Source organism: Aythya ferina (genome assembly GCF_964211825.1).
Source record: "Aythya ferina genome assembly, chromosome: 7".
Classification (NCBI taxonomy): Eukaryota; Metazoa; Chordata; class Aves; order Anseriformes; family Anatidae; genus Aythya; species Aythya ferina.
In genome coordinates, this window is record NC_140302.1 from 8,383,508 (window position 1) to 8,403,986 (window position 20,479).

General features: G+C 46.6%; 1 protein-coding gene across 2 annotated transcripts in view; it reads left to right on the forward strand.

Annotated features, from left to right (window-relative positions):
- PAPSS2 (3'-phosphoadenosine 5'-phosphosulfate synthase 2) overlaps positions 1-18,085 on the forward strand; it is a 30,488-nt gene extending 12,403 nt beyond the window's left edge. Inside the window, exons 2-13 of one of the 2 annotated variants that reach the window (XM_084525165.1) lie at positions 1,350-1,455; positions 5,760-5,995; positions 6,662-6,800; positions 7,076-7,194; positions 7,311-7,424; positions 8,328-8,439; positions 9,963-9,983; positions 11,331-11,536; positions 12,842-12,977; positions 14,592-14,860; positions 15,814-16,043; positions 16,310-18,085. In XM_084525165.1, the coding sequence (XP_084381291.1) occupies positions 1,350-1,455; positions 5,760-5,995; positions 6,662-6,800; positions 7,076-7,194; positions 7,311-7,424; positions 8,328-8,439; positions 9,963-9,983; positions 11,331-11,536; positions 12,842-12,977; positions 14,592-14,860; positions 15,814-16,043; positions 16,310-16,451 (1,830 nt within the window). In that variant the 3' untranslated portion in view covers positions 16,452-18,085. The remainder of the gene's footprint in view (positions 1-1,349; positions 1,456-5,759; positions 5,996-6,661; positions 6,801-7,075; positions 7,195-7,310; positions 7,425-8,327; positions 8,440-9,962; positions 9,984-11,330; positions 11,537-12,841; positions 12,978-14,591; positions 14,861-15,813; positions 16,044-16,309) is intronic. The other variant, XM_084525166.1, reaches the window with a different exon arrangement.
- The last annotated feature ends 2,394 nt before the right edge of the window (positions 18,086-20,479 follow it).

Genomic DNA, 20,479 nt, shown 5'->3' on the forward strand with positions numbered 1-20,479 from the left:
TGGCATGGGTACGTCACTGCAGGAGCACACGGGTGTTCTTGTCAAGGGAGATGCCAGCAGTGTCCTTCATCCCGTGAGCTTGGATGAGCTGCTTGCAAAGAAGGAAAAAGGAGTAGGACTTCAACCTGCAGAGGATCAACTCAGGAAACACCCAAATAATTTATTTTTATCCACTGAAATGGCCATGGGAGGGGGAAGCAGCATCAGGGACCTACTCTGCTGAGGGCAGCAATGAAAAGGGGACCTGTTATATTAAGCTGTTTTGGACCTGGGTATCTGTTCAGCATGCCCACAAGCGATTGCAACTGGAAAATTTCACCTCTTGTTTGCAGGCATAAAAAGAGGCTATTTTTGGAGTTTTTAGCTAAACTGGAATTGAAATTGAGCATGACATTCTGAGTATATATGATACATCTCTGTGGTGGGAGCTTGACCTCTGCTAGGATGCTGGCCTCTCTGAAAGGGATAATACTGAAGAGAGAAGACGCAAGGAGGGTGCTCTTTCTCTTTTGTTACAGAGTAATTGTCACCCAGATTTCTGTGCAGGCACAGCCCTCTGGTGCATACAAAATACCAAGCCTCCAATGAACGCTCACACCTTTGCTGCATCATATTAATTAATGGCCCAGAAAACACAGGAAAACAAAAGGCTCTTTTGCAGACAATTGTAGAAGTTTTTCTCTCTCATTCCTCCATTCCTTTTTGCTTGTTGAAAAAAATCTCAGGCATATAAGATGTGATGGCTTCCCTGCTGTGACTTCAGACATAGAAATATTTCCATGGGATGATGTACGTTATGAGAAAGCCTGGGTCCCTTGCTGCACTGACAGTATGGAAGGGATGAACCTGCAGTTCAGATGCAGATTGCGGCTGAGGAGAGAATGTTTCCATGCCAGCTTCTGCTGGGACTTTCCCTTTTGCTGGCGCAGATGGAAACGTAACCCTCACAATTATCACGGCTGCCTGAGGCTCTGCAGGCAGTGCGCTTGGTTTTGTGAGACCCGACCGCACCGTGGCAGCGGTGAGGAGGAGCAAAGCCCTGCTGGAGGGGACAGGCTCGCCCAGTTCAGCCCTGCCATGTCACTCATCCTGGCCACAGCCCACACCTGGACTTGGACAGACATAACTTACGCCAGTGGCTTAAAAGCTCACTGGTTTCCCTTGTTTTCTTCCTGTTTTCCTATTTTGGTTGTAGTGTTTTCCCGTACAATGAAATTGCCAGTGTTCGCCGCGATGGCTTGTGTAGATTTTTGAATGAACTTGCATCTCTTTTGGGTCCTGGCTGAAATTTTCTCACATACGGAGTGCAGCACGGTAACGAAAGCTCTGTTCTGCTCTGTTTCCATTAGGGATCAACCAATGTGGTTTACCAAGCGCACCATGTCAGCAGGAGTAAGAGAGGACAAGTTGTCGGTACCAGGGGTGGATTCCGAGGCTGCACGGTTTGGCTAACAGGTATTTTCATCTGGGCGCGAATGTCTCACTTCATGTGACAGCTGCTTGCATGAATGAAGGGGATAAGGAGGACAGCTTGGAGGTGGGGTTTTGGGATCTGTGGGAAACACCAGTGTTCCTTGTGAGCTGGGAGTTGCAAAACAATTTTGAGTAGGAAGCAAGGAAACACTGCCGTGTGGTGTTTGTAATGCAAGATGTTCTCCCTGGCAGCTGCTGCCCCTAACTAACGTTGTTATAAATTTCACAGCTGTTACTGGGGCCTCCATTTCCCAGCTCCCTTGATTGAACACATAAAAAGCCCTATGAGTCACACTTGTTGTCCCAAAGCGTGTGGCTGAAGAAGTCTTGGCTCAAACCCAGGCAGCCCCTGGCAGTGAAACACACCCAGGATCGTCCGGAACGGCACACACAGATTTCCATTCTGGGTCAATGGGAAGTTTGTGGGGGCACTCAGGTTTACTGTGCTTAAAATGACCTTGTGAGCAGCAAAACAAGGTGGTCTCCTTGTCTGGAAAGGAAATACACCCAGACAGTGAGTTGTGCTGAAAGTACTTTCTTGTGCTGCCATCGCAGTTTTCATGTTATTTCTCATTCTGTGTACCTTCTGGTGTGTTGCCTTTCTCTTCTGCTTTGAAAAACCAACTCAGTATTTGAGGACTAGGGACTGCTAAAAATGGCAACAGCATTTATTGTGCTCTGCTGATAATTACATGACAATTTTTTTTGCTACTTTCCATTTTTTTCTTTGCTTGTTAAATACTTACATTTTCTTTGGCTGCCAGACAATGATGCAAGACATGAGTGGAAGGGTTTGTAAAGCCATTCTGATTTGCCTTCATTATCAATTTATGTGTTAGATGTTGGATTAAAACACATCTCTATTTTGTTTTCCTCTTTAATCTCAAGAAGGCCAGCATCTCATCTGTTTTAACATTTCTGAAGCCAAAAATAATTATCCAAGGCAATTTCCTTCTTTCAAGTGTCACTCCAAGCTCCTGCATACAAAAGCTTTGAACTTCTTTGGCTGATGACTACTCTTTTGTGATCTTGGGGAATATGGGCCTGACGAAGAGCAAAGTCAGGACCCTGAACTTCCAAAGAGCAAACTTCAAGCTATTTAAAGACCTGGGGTATGAGATCCCCTGGAACACTGTCCTCAGGGACAAAGGAGCTGAACAGAGCTGGAGACTCTTTGAGCATAAGAACTCGCCATCTTCCTAGGTAAGAAAGCAGGCAGGGAGGGCAGACAACCAGGATGGCTGAGCAAGGACCTGCTGGTCAAATTGAAGCTGAAGAAGGAAACACACAGGCAGTGGAAGCAGGGACACGTGGCCTGGGAATAGTACAGGGGTGCCTCCCAGATGTGCAGGGATGGTATCAGGAAAGCCAAGGCACAGATGGAACTGAGCTTGGCAAGGGATGCAAAGACTAACAGGAAGGGATTCTGTAGGTACATTGCTCAAAAGAGAAAGGCCAAGGAGCGTGAGGATTGGTAGTGACAGACACTGAGAAGGCTGAGGTACTCAGCAATTTCTTCACCTCAGTCTTCACTGTCAGTCAGGCTTCCCAAGTCTCTCATTTCCCTGAACCTGTAGATGGGAGCTGGGGGAGCAAAGTCCACCCCACTGTAAGTGAAGAGCAAGTTCAAGACCACCTGATGAAACTAAACAAGTACAAACAGTCTATGGGGCCTTATGCCATGCATCCCAAGGCCATGAAGGAATTGCCCGATGGAGCTGCCAAGCCTCTCTCCATCATGCTTGAAAATCCTGGTAGTCAGGTGAAATCCCTGGTAACTGAAAAAAGAGAAACATCACTCCCATTTTAAAAAAGGGTAGAAAGGAAGACCCAGGGAACTACAGACTGGTGATCCTCACCTCTGTGCCTGGGAAGATCATGGAAAAGATCTGCCTGGAAGCAATGTCAAGGCACATGTAAGACAAAGAGGTGATCCAAGACAGCCAGCATGACTTCACCAAGGGCAAATTGTGCCTGCATCAGGAGTGACTGCATCAGTTGACAAGGGAAGACCGACTGATGTCATCTACCTGGCCTTCTGTAAGGCTTTTGACATGGTCCCACATGACATCGTGATCTCCAAATTGGAGAGAGATGGATATGATGGGTGGACCATTCAGTGGATAAGGAGTTGGCTTGAAGGTCACACCCAGAGAGTGGTAGTCAATGGCTCTGTGTCCAGGTGGAGGCCTGTGACAAGTGGTGACTCCCAGGGGTCTGTCCTGTGCTGTTTAACATTTGTATCAATGATATAGATGATGGAATCAAGTGCACCCTCAGCAAGTTTGCAGATGACACCCAGCTGAGTGGTGCAGTTGATACAAAAGAAGGAAGGGATGCCATTCAAAGGGACCTGAACAAGCTTGAGAAGTGGGCCCATGTGAACTGAATGAGGTTCAACAAGTCCAAGTGCAAGGTGCTGCACCTGGGTCGGGGCAATCCTGGACAGGAGGACAGACCGGGAGAAGAACTAATTGAGAGCAGCCCTGTAGAGGAAGAGTTGGGAATTTTAGAGGACAAAAAGCTTGACATGAGCCAGCAGTGCATGCTTGCGGCCCAAAGGCCAACTGCATCCTGGGCTGTATCCCAGCATACACCAGAGGAGTGGCCAGTAGATAAGGGAGGTGATTGTCCCCCTCTGCTCTGCCCTCATGATGCCCCACCTGGAGTCCTGCATCCACATTTGGGGCCCCCAGCACAAGAAGGAGGTGGGTCCAGAGGAGGGCCATGAAGATGATCAGAGGGCTGGAACAGCTCTCCTACGAAGAAAGGCTGAGAGAGCTGGGGCTGTTCAGGCAAAAGATCAGAAGGCTTCGGGGTGACCTCATTGCAGCTTTTCAATACTTAAAGGAGGCTTATAAAAAAGGTGGAGAGCAACTTGTTGCTTGGGCAGATAATGACAGGACAAGGGGGAATGGTTTTAAACTAAAAGAGGGGAGATTTAGATTAGAGGTTGGGAGGAAATTCTTCCCTCAGAGGGTGGTGAGGCACTGCCACAGGTTGCCCGGAGAGGTTGTGGATGCCCCATCCCTGGAGGATTTTTAGGCCAGGTTAGATGAGGCCCTGAGCAACCTGATCTAGTGGGTGGCGTCCCTGCCTATGGCAGGGGGTTGGAACCAGATAGTCTTTGAGGTCCCTTCCAACCTGAGCCATTCTATGACTATGACATATGCAGTGGCCTCCTAACTTCCCAACAACTGACTTTTAAGAGACCATATGAAAGGATGTTACATGGACTATGAAGATGAAACAGAAGGACACCTGAGTGTCCTGCATTGCTGAGGAAGGCCCTCAGGCTGTTGTACTACACAAACCAAAGGCACAGGCAGCAGCACACCCAGCCACTATTCCTCTCTAGCACAAGCATGACCATTCTGCATCATACTGAAAGTCCACCTCTCCTGGATCTCATTTGGGGTATATAAATAAACAGGCAGGCAGGTGATGCTGTCTTCTCAGGATATTTTCCAAGGTGAAGGGTTTCCTGAGGCAGGCATTGTGTTTGGAGGTGTTCTCTTTCCTAAGCTGAGATCCTCTTCCATCTCAAGGAGCTTTCAACACGTGCATCTCCACCCAAGTGAAAGGAGCGGTTTTGGTGCCCCAGGTCCTCTTGCCGCTCTGCTACACAGGCAGTAGCAAGTGCTTGCTGTGTGAGTGTATTGAGATGGGGTGGGAAGCAGCCACCTCACTTAGGATTGGTGACTTTCTGGTTGCTGACCTGACTCCAGGAGACGCAGAGCCATCCTGTTCTGCTGTTACAGATCTGTGGCTTCTGTTCTTGTGTAAGTGGAGGTGTCTGTGGATGCGCAGGGGCTGTTGCTGCTGTTGGAGCCCATCCCACTGCATGCACTTGCGGCAAGAATCTCTCCTTGGACCACTCCAGGAGAGCGGTTGGCTGTCCAGAGGGGGAAGAGGAGGAGGAAGATATTGAAAGACATAGAGGCAACAGCATCCTTTAAAGCTTCCTCCACTTCCTGACACCTGCTTGTTCCACCATGGCCCAGCAGGATGTACTTCTGCAACACAGCTGGGCTGAACCCGTCCAGATGGGAGGGTCTAACAGCATTTTGCATAGCATTAATACCACCCCTGGAGTAAGAAGGTTTGACCAGGGTGCTGTGGCAGTAACAATACACTGAAAAAGTTACTCCAACCTCCCTACCTCATTTTTGCTAAAGCAGGTCCAGACAGGAGGATGTTGCCAGCATCTCAGGAAGAATTAGGTTGTGGAGTCATTTTCATTCTTATGAACTCAAACTTGAACCTCACTTTTCTGTCTCCAACAGGCCTTTCTGGAGCTGGTAAGACAACCATCGGCTTTGCTCTGGAAGAGTACTTGGTCTCTCATGGCATCCCCTGCTATTCCCTGGATGGTGATAATGTTCGGCATGGCTTGAATAAAAACCTGGGTTTCTCAGCCGGAGACCGTGAGGAGAACATCCGCCGCATTGCAGAGGTGGCCAGGTTGTTTGCTGATGCTGGGCTCGTCTGCATAACGAGTTTCATTTCTCCTTTTTCAAAGGTAAACTCTCTGCATCATATGCTGCTCTCTTCTGGATGGCCTTGATCTCATGAATGTTCCTAGGAAAGAGACGTTTATGTATATGCCATCAGATGTTCCTTTAGCTTCTTGTCCAGTCTTTTGTGCAATGCCACCAGCATACAGAGCTATAAATGATCAGTAGAAGTTTCTGGAGTGCTGCTGGACATACCATTTTTGCTTTCAGAATTGGTTAAAAGTTAAGTGATGTTTGAAATCTTATTATAAAAGCTCCTACTCTTAACTTGTTAGGAGGCAGAAAAGAGGCATAAAAAATAGCCTGTCTTAGTGGTATCAGTACTTTATTTGAAGAAGCTTGATTGTGTTTTTATCCTTCCTGAGAATGCCAAATATCTGCCAGTATCAAGCTAATTTAAATTGTTGAATAGTTGCCTTTTTTTTTTTTTAAAACACAGGACTGATTCACATCATCAGGTTCTGCTATCCCACTTAATGAAGAGGTCTTCTAACGTATCTTTAAAGAAAAAGGGGGAAAAGAGATATAAACCTTTAATTAGAATTGGTTTAAATTTAATAAATCCGTACCAAAGATGAATTTACCTGTGTAAAATTCCAGGGAATGTCATTTAGTAGGAAGGTATTTGTTGCAATGCAGACACATACGGTTTCCCAACTTTCTTGAAACAGGATCGTCAAAATGCACGGAAAATTCATGAGGCAGCTGGGCTTCCTTTCTTCGAAATCTTTGTAGATGCTCCTCTTACTATTTGTGAAAGCAGAGATGTAAAGGGACTGTACAAAAAGGCAAGAGCTGGAGAGATCAAAGGTATGCAAGAATGAGCTCTTAATTTGCCTTTTGCTTAACAAAGTGTCAGATAGCTTATCTTTGCAGCTTTGCATGTAGAAGATCTCTGGAGGTGGGTTAGTAAAGGCTCTTTGTAGTACACAAGGGTATCGTATTTTCCTAATCTTACTACAACAAGCATCACTTCTAGTACTCAGTACAGCTTGAATGCTTGCTAGTTGTTTGTATAGTGGTGTTAACTCTAGAGCATGGAGTATTACATTAAATAAATTCGGTTTGGGTTTAATTGTCCATAGGATTCACAGGGATTGACTCAGACTATGAGAAGCCTGAATCTCCTGAACTAGTGTTGAAAACAAACGTTGCATCAGTGTCTGAATGCATTCAGCAGGTTGTGGAGCTCCTGCAGACACAAGTAGGTCATTTTTTTTTACCACTACCACCGGCAGCTCATAAATCTGACTTCACGTACTGGCTTACTGGTGTGCATTTGAAAAGCAGTGTTAGGAGTGCTGTCTCTCTCTCTTTCAGAACATTGTGCCTCGCGCATCGATTAAGGATGTTCTTGAGCTGTTTGTACCTGAAAATAAACTTGATAGTGTCCGAGCTGAAGCAGACATGCTACCATCCATAGAGATCACGAAGGTAAAATCTCATTTGAATGCTGCACTGACTCAGTCATTGGTTTGTTTTTTGAAGGGCAGAAGCATAGACAGGGATGTGGCTAAATGGTGCTCTGTTCATAGAATTGCAGGCTGGTTTGGGTTGGAAGGGACGTTAAAGCCCATCCAGTTCCAACACCCTGTCATGCACAGGGACACATCCCACCAGACCAGGTTGCTCAAAGCCCCATCCAACCTGGTCTTGAACACCTCCAGGGATGGGGCAGCCACAGCTTCTCTGGGCAGCCTGTGCCAGTGCCTCACCACCTACATAATGAAGAATTTCTTCCTTATATGTAATTTAAACCTACCCTCTTTTAGCTTAAAGCCATTCCCTCTTGTCCCATCACCACATCCCGTGACAAAGAGTCCTTCCCTGCTTTCCTGTAGCCTCCTCTAGGTACTAGAAGGCCGCTGTATGGTCACCCCGGAGCCTTATCTTCTCCAGGCTGAACAACACCAGCTCCCTCAGCCTGTCTTCACAGGAGATGAGTTCCAGTCCTCTAATCACTTTTGTGTTGATTTTGTGATTCCTTTGATTGCTGTGTCCTTTCATGGCTATGTGTTATGACGAAATGAAGTGTAGTTCTCATCCTCAGACACTTCATCCTGTTGTGTCTCTCTGCTCTATCCTGTAGCATGCCAGGGCCATCAAATTCATTGGTTGTATTAGGACAGCCCCACACATGGTTGTGCTATGGAAGAATACAGATATAGCTTTAAAAAACAAAACAAAACAATCATCACACTGACCCCCAACACCACTTTTTTCCCCTTTATGAATGTTCTCCATTTTACACTAAATGGTGAGACTGCTCTTGCAGCAGAAGGAAAGGAAGAGCAGTGAGAGCTGGTGACAGGAGTGCCCTCTGGGTTTGTTTTGCAGCTGGATCTGCAGTGGGTGCAAGTGCTGAGTGAAGGCTGGGCCACGCCACTGAAGGGCTTCATGCGCGAGGCAGAGTACCTGCAAGTGATCCATTTCGGCACCCTGCTGAACGGTACGAATCCTACGCTTTGGGAGACCTGACACTCACACTGTGGTGCTTTAGCAGGCACTCATGTGGAACAGCTTGATGCTCAGCTGTGTTTTAAGCCCCCTTTCCTCTGAAGTGCTACATGCAAGCCCTCATAAAGGAGTGCGGGAGCTGGGAAGCTGTGCTCTGAAATGCGCCAAAGAGTACAAAAGGTGACAAAGTTCACAGTGCTGTAGCCAGGGCCCCGTGTCACATGCTAGAAATCCGACATCATGCTGTTCAAAGGTCTTGGCTGCCATTATATATATATATATACATAAAACCTCTTAACCCTGCATGGTTCTGCCAGGGAAGACTGCCAGGCTGAATTTCAGATGAGAGGAGAGGGTAGCTGATCCTTGGAAACAGGGCCAGGGGCTGATTTCTCTTTCATTTTTCCTGTTTTCCCCCTTCCCCATTACTGTAGCTTGAAATAAATCAGATTTAGCTACTGATTAGCAGCTTAATAAGAGTTTTTTCATCCCTGGAAGAGGCAAATAATGCTCAGGCAGTGACTATTACAGAGTTTGGGGTAGTTGATATGTGCATCCCATGTCTCAGATGGAGATGCCATTGCCATGCACACAGTGAATGGGTGCATGCGTTGGGTTCTGTAGATCCAGTATGGCTCTCTGGCCTCAGGGCTTGGGATCTTGGTGAAGGACTCATTGTAGGGAGTCTTGTTCTACTTCTAGAGGACCCTGGTCCTGCCTTGGTCATGCAGGGCAGTAATTTACTGCTGGCACTGGGATTCAGGCACTGCACCCCAAATGCAAACAGTTCAGGACTGCCATGTTGGACTGGAGCAGGGTCTGCATGTGGGTGTCTGTAGTGTTCTTCAACTTTCAGGCATGCAGTAGCCTAAACGCTGTGTAAACAGCATTCAAAAGTACATTTCCTTATTGTCAGACCTGGAGCTGTGGTCTTCAAGCTGCCCCTTGCACACCTGACAAGGTCCCAGAGGTGCCCCAAAATGAATGTGTTGCCCCAGAACTCTGCTACTCAGAGGCTGTGGGTGGTGGGATTGGGCGTGCCTTGCCCAAGAGCTTCCATGATGGTCTTTCTAAAGTTTGTGGCCCGGTTTTTCTTACCCAGGGGGTGTAGGTGATGTTTTAGGCAGCCCAGCAGGAGCAAGCTGTGCGCGGGACATCTGTGATCTGGTTCAGTGGCCCAGCATCAGCATGAGTCTGTCCTCCTCTCTTGTGGTTGACAACCAGGCATTTTTCACGCACTGAGGAGTAAATCCCACATTGGCATACTGATAGAACAAGAGCACTGTTAAAAATAGATTGAGAGACAGCACCGATGCTGCGCATCCCTTTGAGTGTGTGCGGCTGGATGACCACTGTTGGGCTGGCTGGCAAAGACCATGTTTGTGAGGGAGCGACCTGCCCTGCCCGCTGACACACAGTGTTTGCTGGAGGTTTCAACCAAGCTGCTTTGATTCTGGAAACCATAACTGGTGCCTGTGAGTGTTAATTATCTTAATTGTGTTTGTATTCTCCCAGGAAAGAATCACTCTGTAGCTGGTATGTATTTAACTGTCCTCAGGTTATATGGAAATCACTACAATTAGATTTTTTGCTCTGATTTTTTTGCTATTTAAATTATTAACACTAACACACCCACATCCCATTTATGATTCCGCTGTTTACAAAATGGCATGTATACCCCATGTCCTATTGACCACTCTGCACAAAAATCCTAGTAATTTTCACTGGAGTGATTTTTTATTAGTGTCTTGCGTTTGAAAATGCCATGCTGACTTTCCACATTGACTTTATTGACTGATCACTGGTTAATATTTCTTAAATATATAAAGTTGATACTGATTGATTCACATATGACTGGTTACAGGTATCTGATTGTTCATGCAGTTGCTTGAAAATTTCTGTCTGGCAGATGATACCAAGTCATGAATTAAATGGAAAATTTTAATAAAGATTAAACAAAATCTACATCATAGGCAAAATCCTCAAATTAAGACTCTCAAGGGTCCAAAATGATTTTAGTCAGATCAGAACAAAGTGAATCAGTGATTTGTTTGCTCTTGTTTATGAATGGCAGTCCATGGGACAGACTGCTTCTTATGTACTAATATCTGAGTGGGAAGACCTTAGTGGGGAAGTGAGAAGAGGGGGGGGATAAAATCAACTTCAAGGCATTTAGAGATAACACAGAGATTAGAAACCACACATGCAAACATAGATTCACTGTATATACAAAGAATAGATCAAAAATGGACTGCAAAGATAAACTAAGAGGGGTAACAGTACAGAGACAACAAGGAAAAAAAAAAAAAAAAAAAGAAAACATGATGTTTTCCCTGTTGGAAGAGTTGATTCAAGAGACGTGCAAATAGGGCAGTGCAGTGATTTTTCATGGTTGTGAGAGATGCCACCAGGCAAAACCACGCTGGAGTGGCCTTAATGGAGATTTTGTCCTGGAAGAGGAGACGGGTTATAGCCAGACTGTATGTATCATGTATGTTTAAATTTTTCAAAGAGACTTCAAAACAAGCCAACTGAAAAAGAAATATCTTCCTGGGAAAGAGTCCAGAAAATAAATAAGTATTCCAGGTGTCTTTGAGACATCGCTAGCACTAAGATAAGGAGCTTTTTTAGTCCACTAACATTGGTATTTATTAGCAGCACAAAACAAAAATTGGATAGTGAATAAATTCACATGATGGTGACCTAATCATGGAAAACCTGGCCTCCTGTTTTCAGCCTCTGAAAACCTCTGTTTACTCAGTGCCCCCTCCAGCCTCTCCCATCACCCTCCCATAGTCCATCTGAAGTAGTGTGGGGACACTTTGAGCAGTGCTGGTGCTCTAGGTCTTCAGAGGATGCTAACATCCACCCTTCTCTTGCCAGACGGCGTTATCAACCTGACCATCCCCATTGTGCTGCCAGTTTCCACGGAGGACAAGCAGCGGCTGGAGGGCTGCGGAGCACTGGCGCTCAGCTACGAGGGGCGCAAGGTGGCGATCCTGAAGAACCCTGAGTACTTTGAGCACAGGAAGGAGGAGCGCTGTGCCCGCATCTGGGGCACCACCTGTGCCAAGCACCCACACGTCAAAGTAGGTTTGTCCCTGTCCCTTCTATTGTCAAAAACGTGGCCAGGATTAGCAATGTGCCACAGGGGGCTGGAGAACCAAACTCCTCTGAGGTTTCCATGGTGTTGGGTGTCCTGTCAGCTCTCCAAGCCCCACTCCTCATTGAGAACCATCACTTCTCAAGCATGCAGGAGGGCTGAATTTTCAGGCTTACAAGCAACTGTTAACCCTGCACTTGCTGCTTAGCAAGAGCATCGGTCAGATAACAAATGGTAGAAAGGGAAAACAAGCATACTGCTCCTCTCATTCATTTATTTTCATGAGTGTACCAACATCCAAATGTTTTTAACATGCTCAGCAACTTAGATCCAAAGGTTTTCCTGCTCTTGAGGGCATGATGATGTCAGTGATTCTGCCAAACATTGACGCTGCAAATCCCTGGCTCATGCTCCTTTTTAGCTATGCTTTACTCCTCAATGTAGCTTTCATGCAGGCAGCCAACAAAGGGGTTGTATTTTTACGCCTTATCTTTTTCCTTCTCTTTGCTGGCCATACAAAGAATATCATCTCTTAGTAAGGGAGAGCTGCAAGCTATGCCAAGCAGCTTGAACTAAAAAGGCCAAAGCCATACTAACTCTTTTCCCTTACCTTAAAATACTTCTCTCAATTATTTAGTAGCAGTTGCTCTCTTGACAGAGCAATCTTAGTTATGAAAGTTTAATGATACCATTGACAGCGAAGAAAACAGCTGTGACAGTACAGTAATGCCAATGTAGGGATTTCATATAAAGACTTGAGATCCTGAGCTGGTCAATGCAGGCTAATGGCACTAGGTTGTTTTGAATGGGGTTGGAAGCCTCATTATTACAGCCAGAGGAGGATTCAACAAATCGTGGGGCTGCATACTCCCCAGGCAGCGCCCCAGGAGGATAATAACATTTCCAGCATAGGAGGGAACAAAAGGTGGGCAACACAGTGGTGTTGCCACCACCAGAGCACTGTTTGTTCTGTGGAAAGACTTTGCAAGAGCAAAAGCTCAGATGGAGGAAGGTCTAGTGCCCTAACTTCTTGACCTCCAGGCTGCAGAGAGAAGTCTGGCACCTAGCTGGGTGCAGTGGTATGGTCTTTGCAGCTGATGCCTTGGTTTATGTCACTGCACTGCTCATGACATTCAGATCACATTGCCACTTTGGTAATGTTTTCAACCTGAAAGGTTGAAAAGAAAGAAAGATCACTCCACAAGCAGAATCATACCTAGTGCTTTTCAAAGGAGGCTGGGAAATGAGAGATTTTTTTTCCGTCCTGATGTAACCTGTGTGTAATTCACAGATGGTGATGGAGAGTGGAGACTGGCTGGTTGGTGGAGAGCTCCTTGTGCTGGAGAAAATCAAATGGAATGACGGACTGGACCAGTACCGGCTGACACCACTCGATCTCAAGCAGAAGTTCAGAGAAATGAATGCTGGTGAGTTGAGTGTCTTGGGCTAGCACCAATGACTCTGCTCTTCTTACCAAGAAATCTTATCATTAGTGCCATTATTTTGCATGAGGTTAATTGGTTAATGGGTTAACTGGTTAATGGGTAACTGGCTAATTCATGCTGTATCATTAGATCCCTGTGATACACTACAGACTTGTCAGGTGGACCGGGGAGCTTGCCCTACTAGCTTTCCAGCTGGCTCACTAATTCATGAGCCTCTCAAGTGTGTGCCCTCCCCCCATCTTTCCTGACACTAGGAGATGCTTGTGGTCTGTGATTGCTCACTCCCGGCCTTTCAGCACCTGCCAGATTGCTTTCATATGCTTCTGAGACTGGGATGGAACAGTGAGGAGAGCAGTAAGTGCAAAGCAGGCCACAGCACAAAAACAGTGTAGGGTTTACACTGCACAGAGTTACTCCAAGGGTAGGAGCAGTACTTGTGTCAGGCAGCTTCCCCAGTGGGCTTTTCCAGACACAGGACTGGAGAGTGTTGAGCGTGCTGCTCACGACTCCTCTGTCCTCCCTGGCAGGCCAGGCCCTCTTCTTCCACACCCAGAGCATGTAAAGTCCTGTGCTGAGTGCTTGGCCTTCAGGCACAAAGAGTTCTGGTTACTTGCAGGTAGTGCTCAACCCCGGGGGCTGTCTTGGCAGTCTGTGGGGCATTCGATGGCCACCCGATGCTGTATTGTCTCAGTATTTCCAGAGAAGGGTTTCTAAGCAGGACTTGCCTTCAGTCTGTTTGGCAAGTCCTTAGGGAGCAGACTGAGAGGTTGTTTATACCCATAAGTAGTTTACACCCATCAGTCAATTGTGTTCTCATGAACTCCTGTTTCTGTGCACCAGAGGTGTCTGTGGAAGCAGCCCTAGTATGGGCTAAGGGGCACTTCTGCAAAACAAGGTTTCAAAGGGAGCAGCCCAATCTGAAGAGCTCAGTCTGTAAGTCAGTCTATGTAATTTGACCCCATAAATCTCCTGTTACACCTGGCATCTCTGCCTGGCTCACTTCTCACCTCTGCCACCAGAGACAAGGCCTTTGTAGTGTTCCTGCAAGATCAAAACATTAGGACTAATTAAGTTTTGCACAGTAAGTGTGAAGTAACCCTTCCAACCCTCACCTGCCATGCTGTGCAGTGCTACAGCATCCCAGCAGCAGAGGGGACCATCAGCAGCAGTGACCATCAGCAGTGGAGATGCCAGTCCTTGCACACTCATTTCCTTTTGGTGTTTAAAGAGGGAGATAGTGCTGGCCTTCATGAAGGTGCCATAGAGGTTGGGGAGGTGACAAATAGCTTTCAAAGCCAGGGAACTCAGCAGAGGTTTACATTTTTCCCCAGAGGCATCTCAAAACATGACAGGAGAGCTGATCAAACTGAAATTGGTCCCAAAGGAAGGATGTGCAATGAAAATAAACTTGGCAGGGTCACTGTACCTGTGTTAAATACTCATCTAAGGTATTTAAGGTCTCTTTGACGTGAAGATAGGACAGCAGACCCTTGCATATCTTATGGCTGTGTCAAAATGTACAGAGTGGATAAATGAAGCAGTGCAGAGTCTGAAGCTCAGTGCAGGCCTGTGACGCTCTGAATCTTTCCATTTCAGATGCTGTCTTTGCGTTTCAGCTGCGCAACCCCGTGCACAATGGGCATGCCCTGCTCATGCAGGATACGCGGAGCCAGCTCTTGCAGAGGGGCTACAAAAACCCTGTGCTTCTCCTGCACCCCCTGGGTGGATGGACCAAAGACGATGATGTCCCACTGGAATGGCGAATGAAGCAGCATGCAGCAGTGCTCGAGGAGCATGTTCTGGACCCAAAATCAACCATCGTTGCCATCTTCCCCTCTCCCATGCTCTACGCTGGCCCCACAGAGGTATAGTTGCTGCACGCTAACCATGGTATAAGTTTAGCCTGCGGGCAAACTTGCTGCTGACTTCCTAGTGCAGATCCGGAAAGCCGCAGGGCAAAGGTCAGTCACAGTTGCTTTGCTGTCAGTTCCCTCCCTGCTTCACTCTCTGCTTGCTGCAGCTGCCACCTCGCAGCAGTGTTTGGCTGTGCAGGCTGCTGCGCTTCTGCGAGTTGTGCTGAGAGCTCGGAGCTGAGCTGTGCTGGGCAGCAGTGCTCATTTGTTTTTTCCCAGTTGTTTCTCTTCTGTCCCTAAATCTGTGGAAGGAAAGCAGTAGACACCAAACCACCCTGCAAACAGCCCAAACACCCGTTACCTATTGGTTTCACCAACAACCAAAACCTGAACCAAAGCATTGCCTCCATTCAGCATCAGCTGCTCCTGGGCCAAGTTGCAGCCAGAACACTTCAGCAGTGGCTCTGTGGGTGTTGCAGGTAGCTGTGCGTTCGGTGCCTTGGAGAGTCTAGCATTGCTTTTGTCCCACCACAAAGCAAGCAGGAAAGAAACGCGGGGAGTCGAGCTGAGCAGAGGCAGTGGTGCAAGCAGAAACCTTGTAGGCAGGCCTTTTCGTGGAACCAGTGGGATATATGGACAGCCTCTGCCCACATGGGGCTCAAGGGCTGACTCAAGGGTTTTGCACATTCAAACAGCAAAGCACCTCCTTCAATCACTGGAACAAGATCAGTTGTCATCCCTGTTTTTTTTCTTGTGAAACACCTCTCCTTAGAAGAGCTGTGATGTACCAGGTCCAAGCAGGGGAAGATGAGCCTGATGGCCAGTGATTAACTGCAGAGAGGCTACTGATACGTGTCCATCCTTCCTTCTCTACCACGTATGGGATCCAGCTCACCAGGATCTTTTCCGCAGTTCAGGGCAGTTGCTGCTCAGTGCTCAGAGCTCCTCATGTCTCTCCTTCACAGGTACAGTGGCACTGCCGGGCTCGCATGATTGCTGGGGCCAACTTCTACATTGTAGGGCGTGATCCTGCAGGCATGCCTCACCCTGAGACCAAGAAGGACCTCTACGAACCTACACAAGGAGGGAAGGTCCTCAGCATGGCACCGGGCCTGACCTCAGTAGAAATCATCCCCTTCCGAGTGGCTGCTTACAACAAAGTGAAGAGGGCTATGGATTTCTATGACCCCAAAAGGTAATGCAGGCACCAGTGTCTCTTTTTAGCCTACACAGCTGCTAGGGAAGCATTTTACCTATGACTCTAGCTCCTCTATGAAGAGCTCCCTTAGAGGACACCATTGCTGCCAATCATAAACTCCATGTGGGAAGTTGCTGGTGCCTGCAGTTGGCGAGGAAATGGTGCCGGGAACTTTCTGACTGTGCCTTTGGCATAGCAGAAGATTTACGCTGGGACAACTCAGCTGTTGTGCTGATCTCACCTCTGTCTCTGTTTTGCTGTAGGCACGACGATTTTGACTTCATCTCAGGAACACGCATGAGAAAGCTTGCTCGCGAAGGTGAAAACCCACCAGATGGCTTCATGGCCCCCAAAGCTTGGAAAGTCCTAACCGAGTACTACCGGTCACTGGAAAAAAAGAATTAACACTACTTCTAAAAATACTTGTATTAAGAGTGAGCAATGATTGATTGATTCCCTATGATACCGATCAGCTACTTGATATTTTCAATATTCTGATTCATAGGACTTTCCTGCCTGGGTCAGACAGTTTTTTACTAATCGGAAATACTTTGAGTTGGGGCCTTCTCCCCTTGAAGCTGCCAGGAGCACCCTGATGATGGAGCTGGAAGGAGCGGGCAGCCAGCCCTTTGCTCCCAGCACAGTGCAGCTCTGGGAAGCCCAGTGCGACACCAGCTGGGTCTCTCGGTGCTGCTGGCACTGCACTCTGGTCCCTGCTGCAGAGCCAGGACCTTGGCACCAGGATAAAAATGTGCTCCTGCATGAAGCAGGAATGATGAAGTGTTTTTCCTTTACCCCTCGCCCAGTGCAGGAGCAGCTGCTGGGGCGAGAAGTGGTTGCTGCTGGCACTTGGTGCTTGGATCCAGTTGCTTGGATCCAGATTGAGCCTTAGACAATTTTTGCTAAGAGAAGGACTTTTTTAATGCCTTTTTTAACTGGATCTTTTAAAATAGCCTAGACAAGTCACTTGCTTGCTGTTCTTCCTTTCTTCCTCCTGCTTGACCCATTCAGTCAGAAAAAAACAAATAAACCTGGACTGGTCTTTGTTGCTGCTCTGAGCTCACTGTCCCATGAGTCTGCAGCATGCCCAGCCCCAGCGAGGCTGCAGAGGGTGCTGCCTGGGCTCAGGGTCTGGTGGGCTGGCAGCCAGGGGAAGCTATCCTAGGGGGATGTTGTGGAGCGCAAGAGATCTTTGAGAAAGCTCTGGAACACAGGGGAATGGTGTGGAGGTGCAAGTCAGGGGCCACTGCACTTGTTAGTTATCACAGCCACCAGATTTCATGACTTTTGTACTTTTCAGTAGATGTCCCAGCACCAGTCAGCGTGTGTTTCAAATGAAATGGAAATAATGTTCTCCTCTCCTTGTGCTTGTTTTAATTACAAATGTATCTATGCTCAGTAAAAACAATCCTGCTTCTGCTTGTAACTTAGTATAGCAAGTGGCACCTCCAGCTCAAACGTGTTTTGCTGTGGCCATGATGCAGTGTCTAAGACTACATATGCAATTGGGAATGTTTTTGTAAGAGGATTTTTTTTTTTTTTTTTTAAGTATTCAAAGGGAAGAACACAAAGCCATATTATACCTCAGAAAAATGCTGCACCAACCATGTTAGTAGCCTTTCAGCATGCTAGCACCAGTGCCTTTCCTACTCAGGCCCTCTGGCAGGGACCTGGAAGACAAAAGCAATACTCCAATTTATAATTGCAATATTTGCCATTTTTTAAGTAGTGAAATAGTGCTGTTGCCTCCTTCTAAAACATTCTAAAATAATCAGTTCCAAAAAAAAAATGCAGTAAATCCAAATGGTTATAGCAAAACACAAATGCTGTATTATTCTTTTAAAATAGCTTAGTGTACTGATTACCTCTGATTAAAATAGAGTATGCAGACTAGTTTTTTTATAGTGTATTTATTAAAGACATGAGACTGGAATTTGTACCTCAACTGATGCATCTTATGATTTAATATATTCTGAACTTCATACTCTACTAGGAAACACTCACTTTTAGTACAAATAAATATTTATACATGTAAGTAATGCTTGCCTTGTAATTATTTTTTGAGGGGGGAGGGGAAACCACAACCATGTGGTTCACCCATGGCTGGTTACAGGTCCGTAGCAGTGTGGGGGCACCATACACACCACCTTTGAATAGTCAGCGCCTCACTGAACCATCACCAGCAGCCACAAGGCTGACCACATAGCTTATTTTCTTTCATAAGCCTTATCTTTTTTATTTTTTTATTCCTGTCTGGCTTAGTGTGTCAAACAAGGCAAATTTAACACACATAAGGCATGCACTATCTGCTGCTACACCCACACCTGGAGCCATGCTGGAGCAGCACTGTACTGCAGCCCCACAGCAGCTTCCAGAGGTTTCCCATGTCCAAACCAGGTACTTTTTTTTTTTTAAAAAAAAAAAAAAAAGGCTGTATTTACAGCCTTGAAACGTAGACGTACACGCAAAGGTTACAGAACCAGAGCAACAAAACCCAAGTGCAAAGAGTGCATTTATTTACCAAATATTTAAGACTACTCCAAAGGTTTCTCTTTACTCTCTAAGTAGTGTCGGACTGTCAAGATCAGCCTCTTTACAGGCAGAGGACACTGTGCTGCACTTCCTGTCTACCAGTGACTGAGCAGGTCTAAATAAATGATTTGCCTGCTGGGAATGGCTGTGCTGCTTCCAGCCACAGGATCCAGCCGCTGCTCCCCAGGAAGGGCCCCCTTCACACCAAACCCTGTTCCAACTCAGAGTGTGGTGCTGGGTCAGTCCCCCCCAGCCTGTGCTGCAAAGTGCAGGGTTTGGGTGCACCAGAGGCAGTTGGAGATGCAAAGCTGAAGGAGGTGGTGGCTAAGCTCTTGCAGCTTCCTCAGACTCTTCCAGCAAGCTGCTGGGAAGGTCTTGGTTTGACAAGGCTGTTGCAAGGATGGAAGTCCTTCAAAAAGTGAAAAACTACACTCCAGCTGCAGCTGTCCTCAGGGCCCACTGCAAATTGCCCTGTGTGTCTCTTGCACCCTGCCTCATAAGCAGGCAGCAATTATAGGCAGGAGGTAAAAGCAAGCCGCAGCTGGCATGCAAACAGGCAGATTCTTGTAGAAACACAGAAGGAAAGCAGAGCTGAGCTGGGTACCAGATGCCCTTGCCACCTGCAGACATGCTTTTCTTCTTCTTCCCATGCAAACTAAATTGACATTTAACTTTGCATTTTACAACTAATCTAAAAAATACTAGGATGTACTGTACCAAGCAGCAATCACCCTGAAAAAGGACAGAGAGGCAGCTTAGGAGCTGCATTATCTCATCTGCCTGCAACAACCTGCAAGTCACAATGGGCACAGGAAAAACAGCCACTGCTGAACTGCACTATAGGCAGAGCACCACATCTGGTGAGTGCCTAATTTAAACCTGCTGAGAAAGCAAATTCCATTAAGCTGCACTACTTGGGTGTTTGGCTTAAAGCTAGTCCTTGAACTCAGTGTTCCCCAGCTAGCACTGAAGAGGTAGCCTTAAGGCGCATCATTTAATACAGAGGCAAGAGGAGCAGCAGCAGCAATTTCCTCTCATTCACAGCTAGTGCAATGGGGAAATGTGTCCTGGAAGGAGCTGACTACAAGTACTGCTGCACCTTCACCCTTCCCCACTGCAAGTGGCCTTTGCTGATTGTGGCTCTTGGCCTCTTGGAGCTTCCATGTTCTTGCTACTTTTAAAGCAGTTTCCCTGCAGAATAAACCACCTCCCCCCTTCCCTGGTGAAGAAGTGCAGGTTAGCACCTGCCGTGGTGCTTACAGCACTCATTCCAGCCCTGAAACCAGAACCCCTGAAACCAGAACAACTTGGGGGATCAGCATTCCATACCCCACTTTTTGATATCCATATTCCACTATGTTCTGCTGTGCCTAATTTCCTATGTCTTGTTTTACACCACTATGCATTTCCCGTATTTCCCCTGCCACATCAAAAAACAAAGTAAATCATTAAAAAAAAAAAAAAAAAAAAAAAAAAAAAGACAAGGAGATTAAATCAGGTCAAACGAAACCTACTGCATCTGGAGCATTACACAACCAGTACGTGAAGCAAAGGCACTCAGTTGGGTAGGGCTGCTGCAGCTTTAAGCTTAATGGAAACTGCCATCAGCACCTGATACCGTATGCCAGCTGGCTCCAAGTCTTTATTTTACTTTGCAGATTGTTTCATTTTACATCACTATCTTGCTTTCAGGGCTTACCTTTCCTCTGTAGCTAGCAGAGCTGTGACACAGTGTACCTTCCCCTTGGGTTGAACAATCATGATTACATATTTGCATTAAATTTGAGCACAACATTATAAGGAGAAAATTAAATTATTTAAAACCTACTGACAATAACTTTACCAAAACACTTTGCCACTTCTTTTTTAACGCTTTGCCTTTATCACTACATAATGTTATA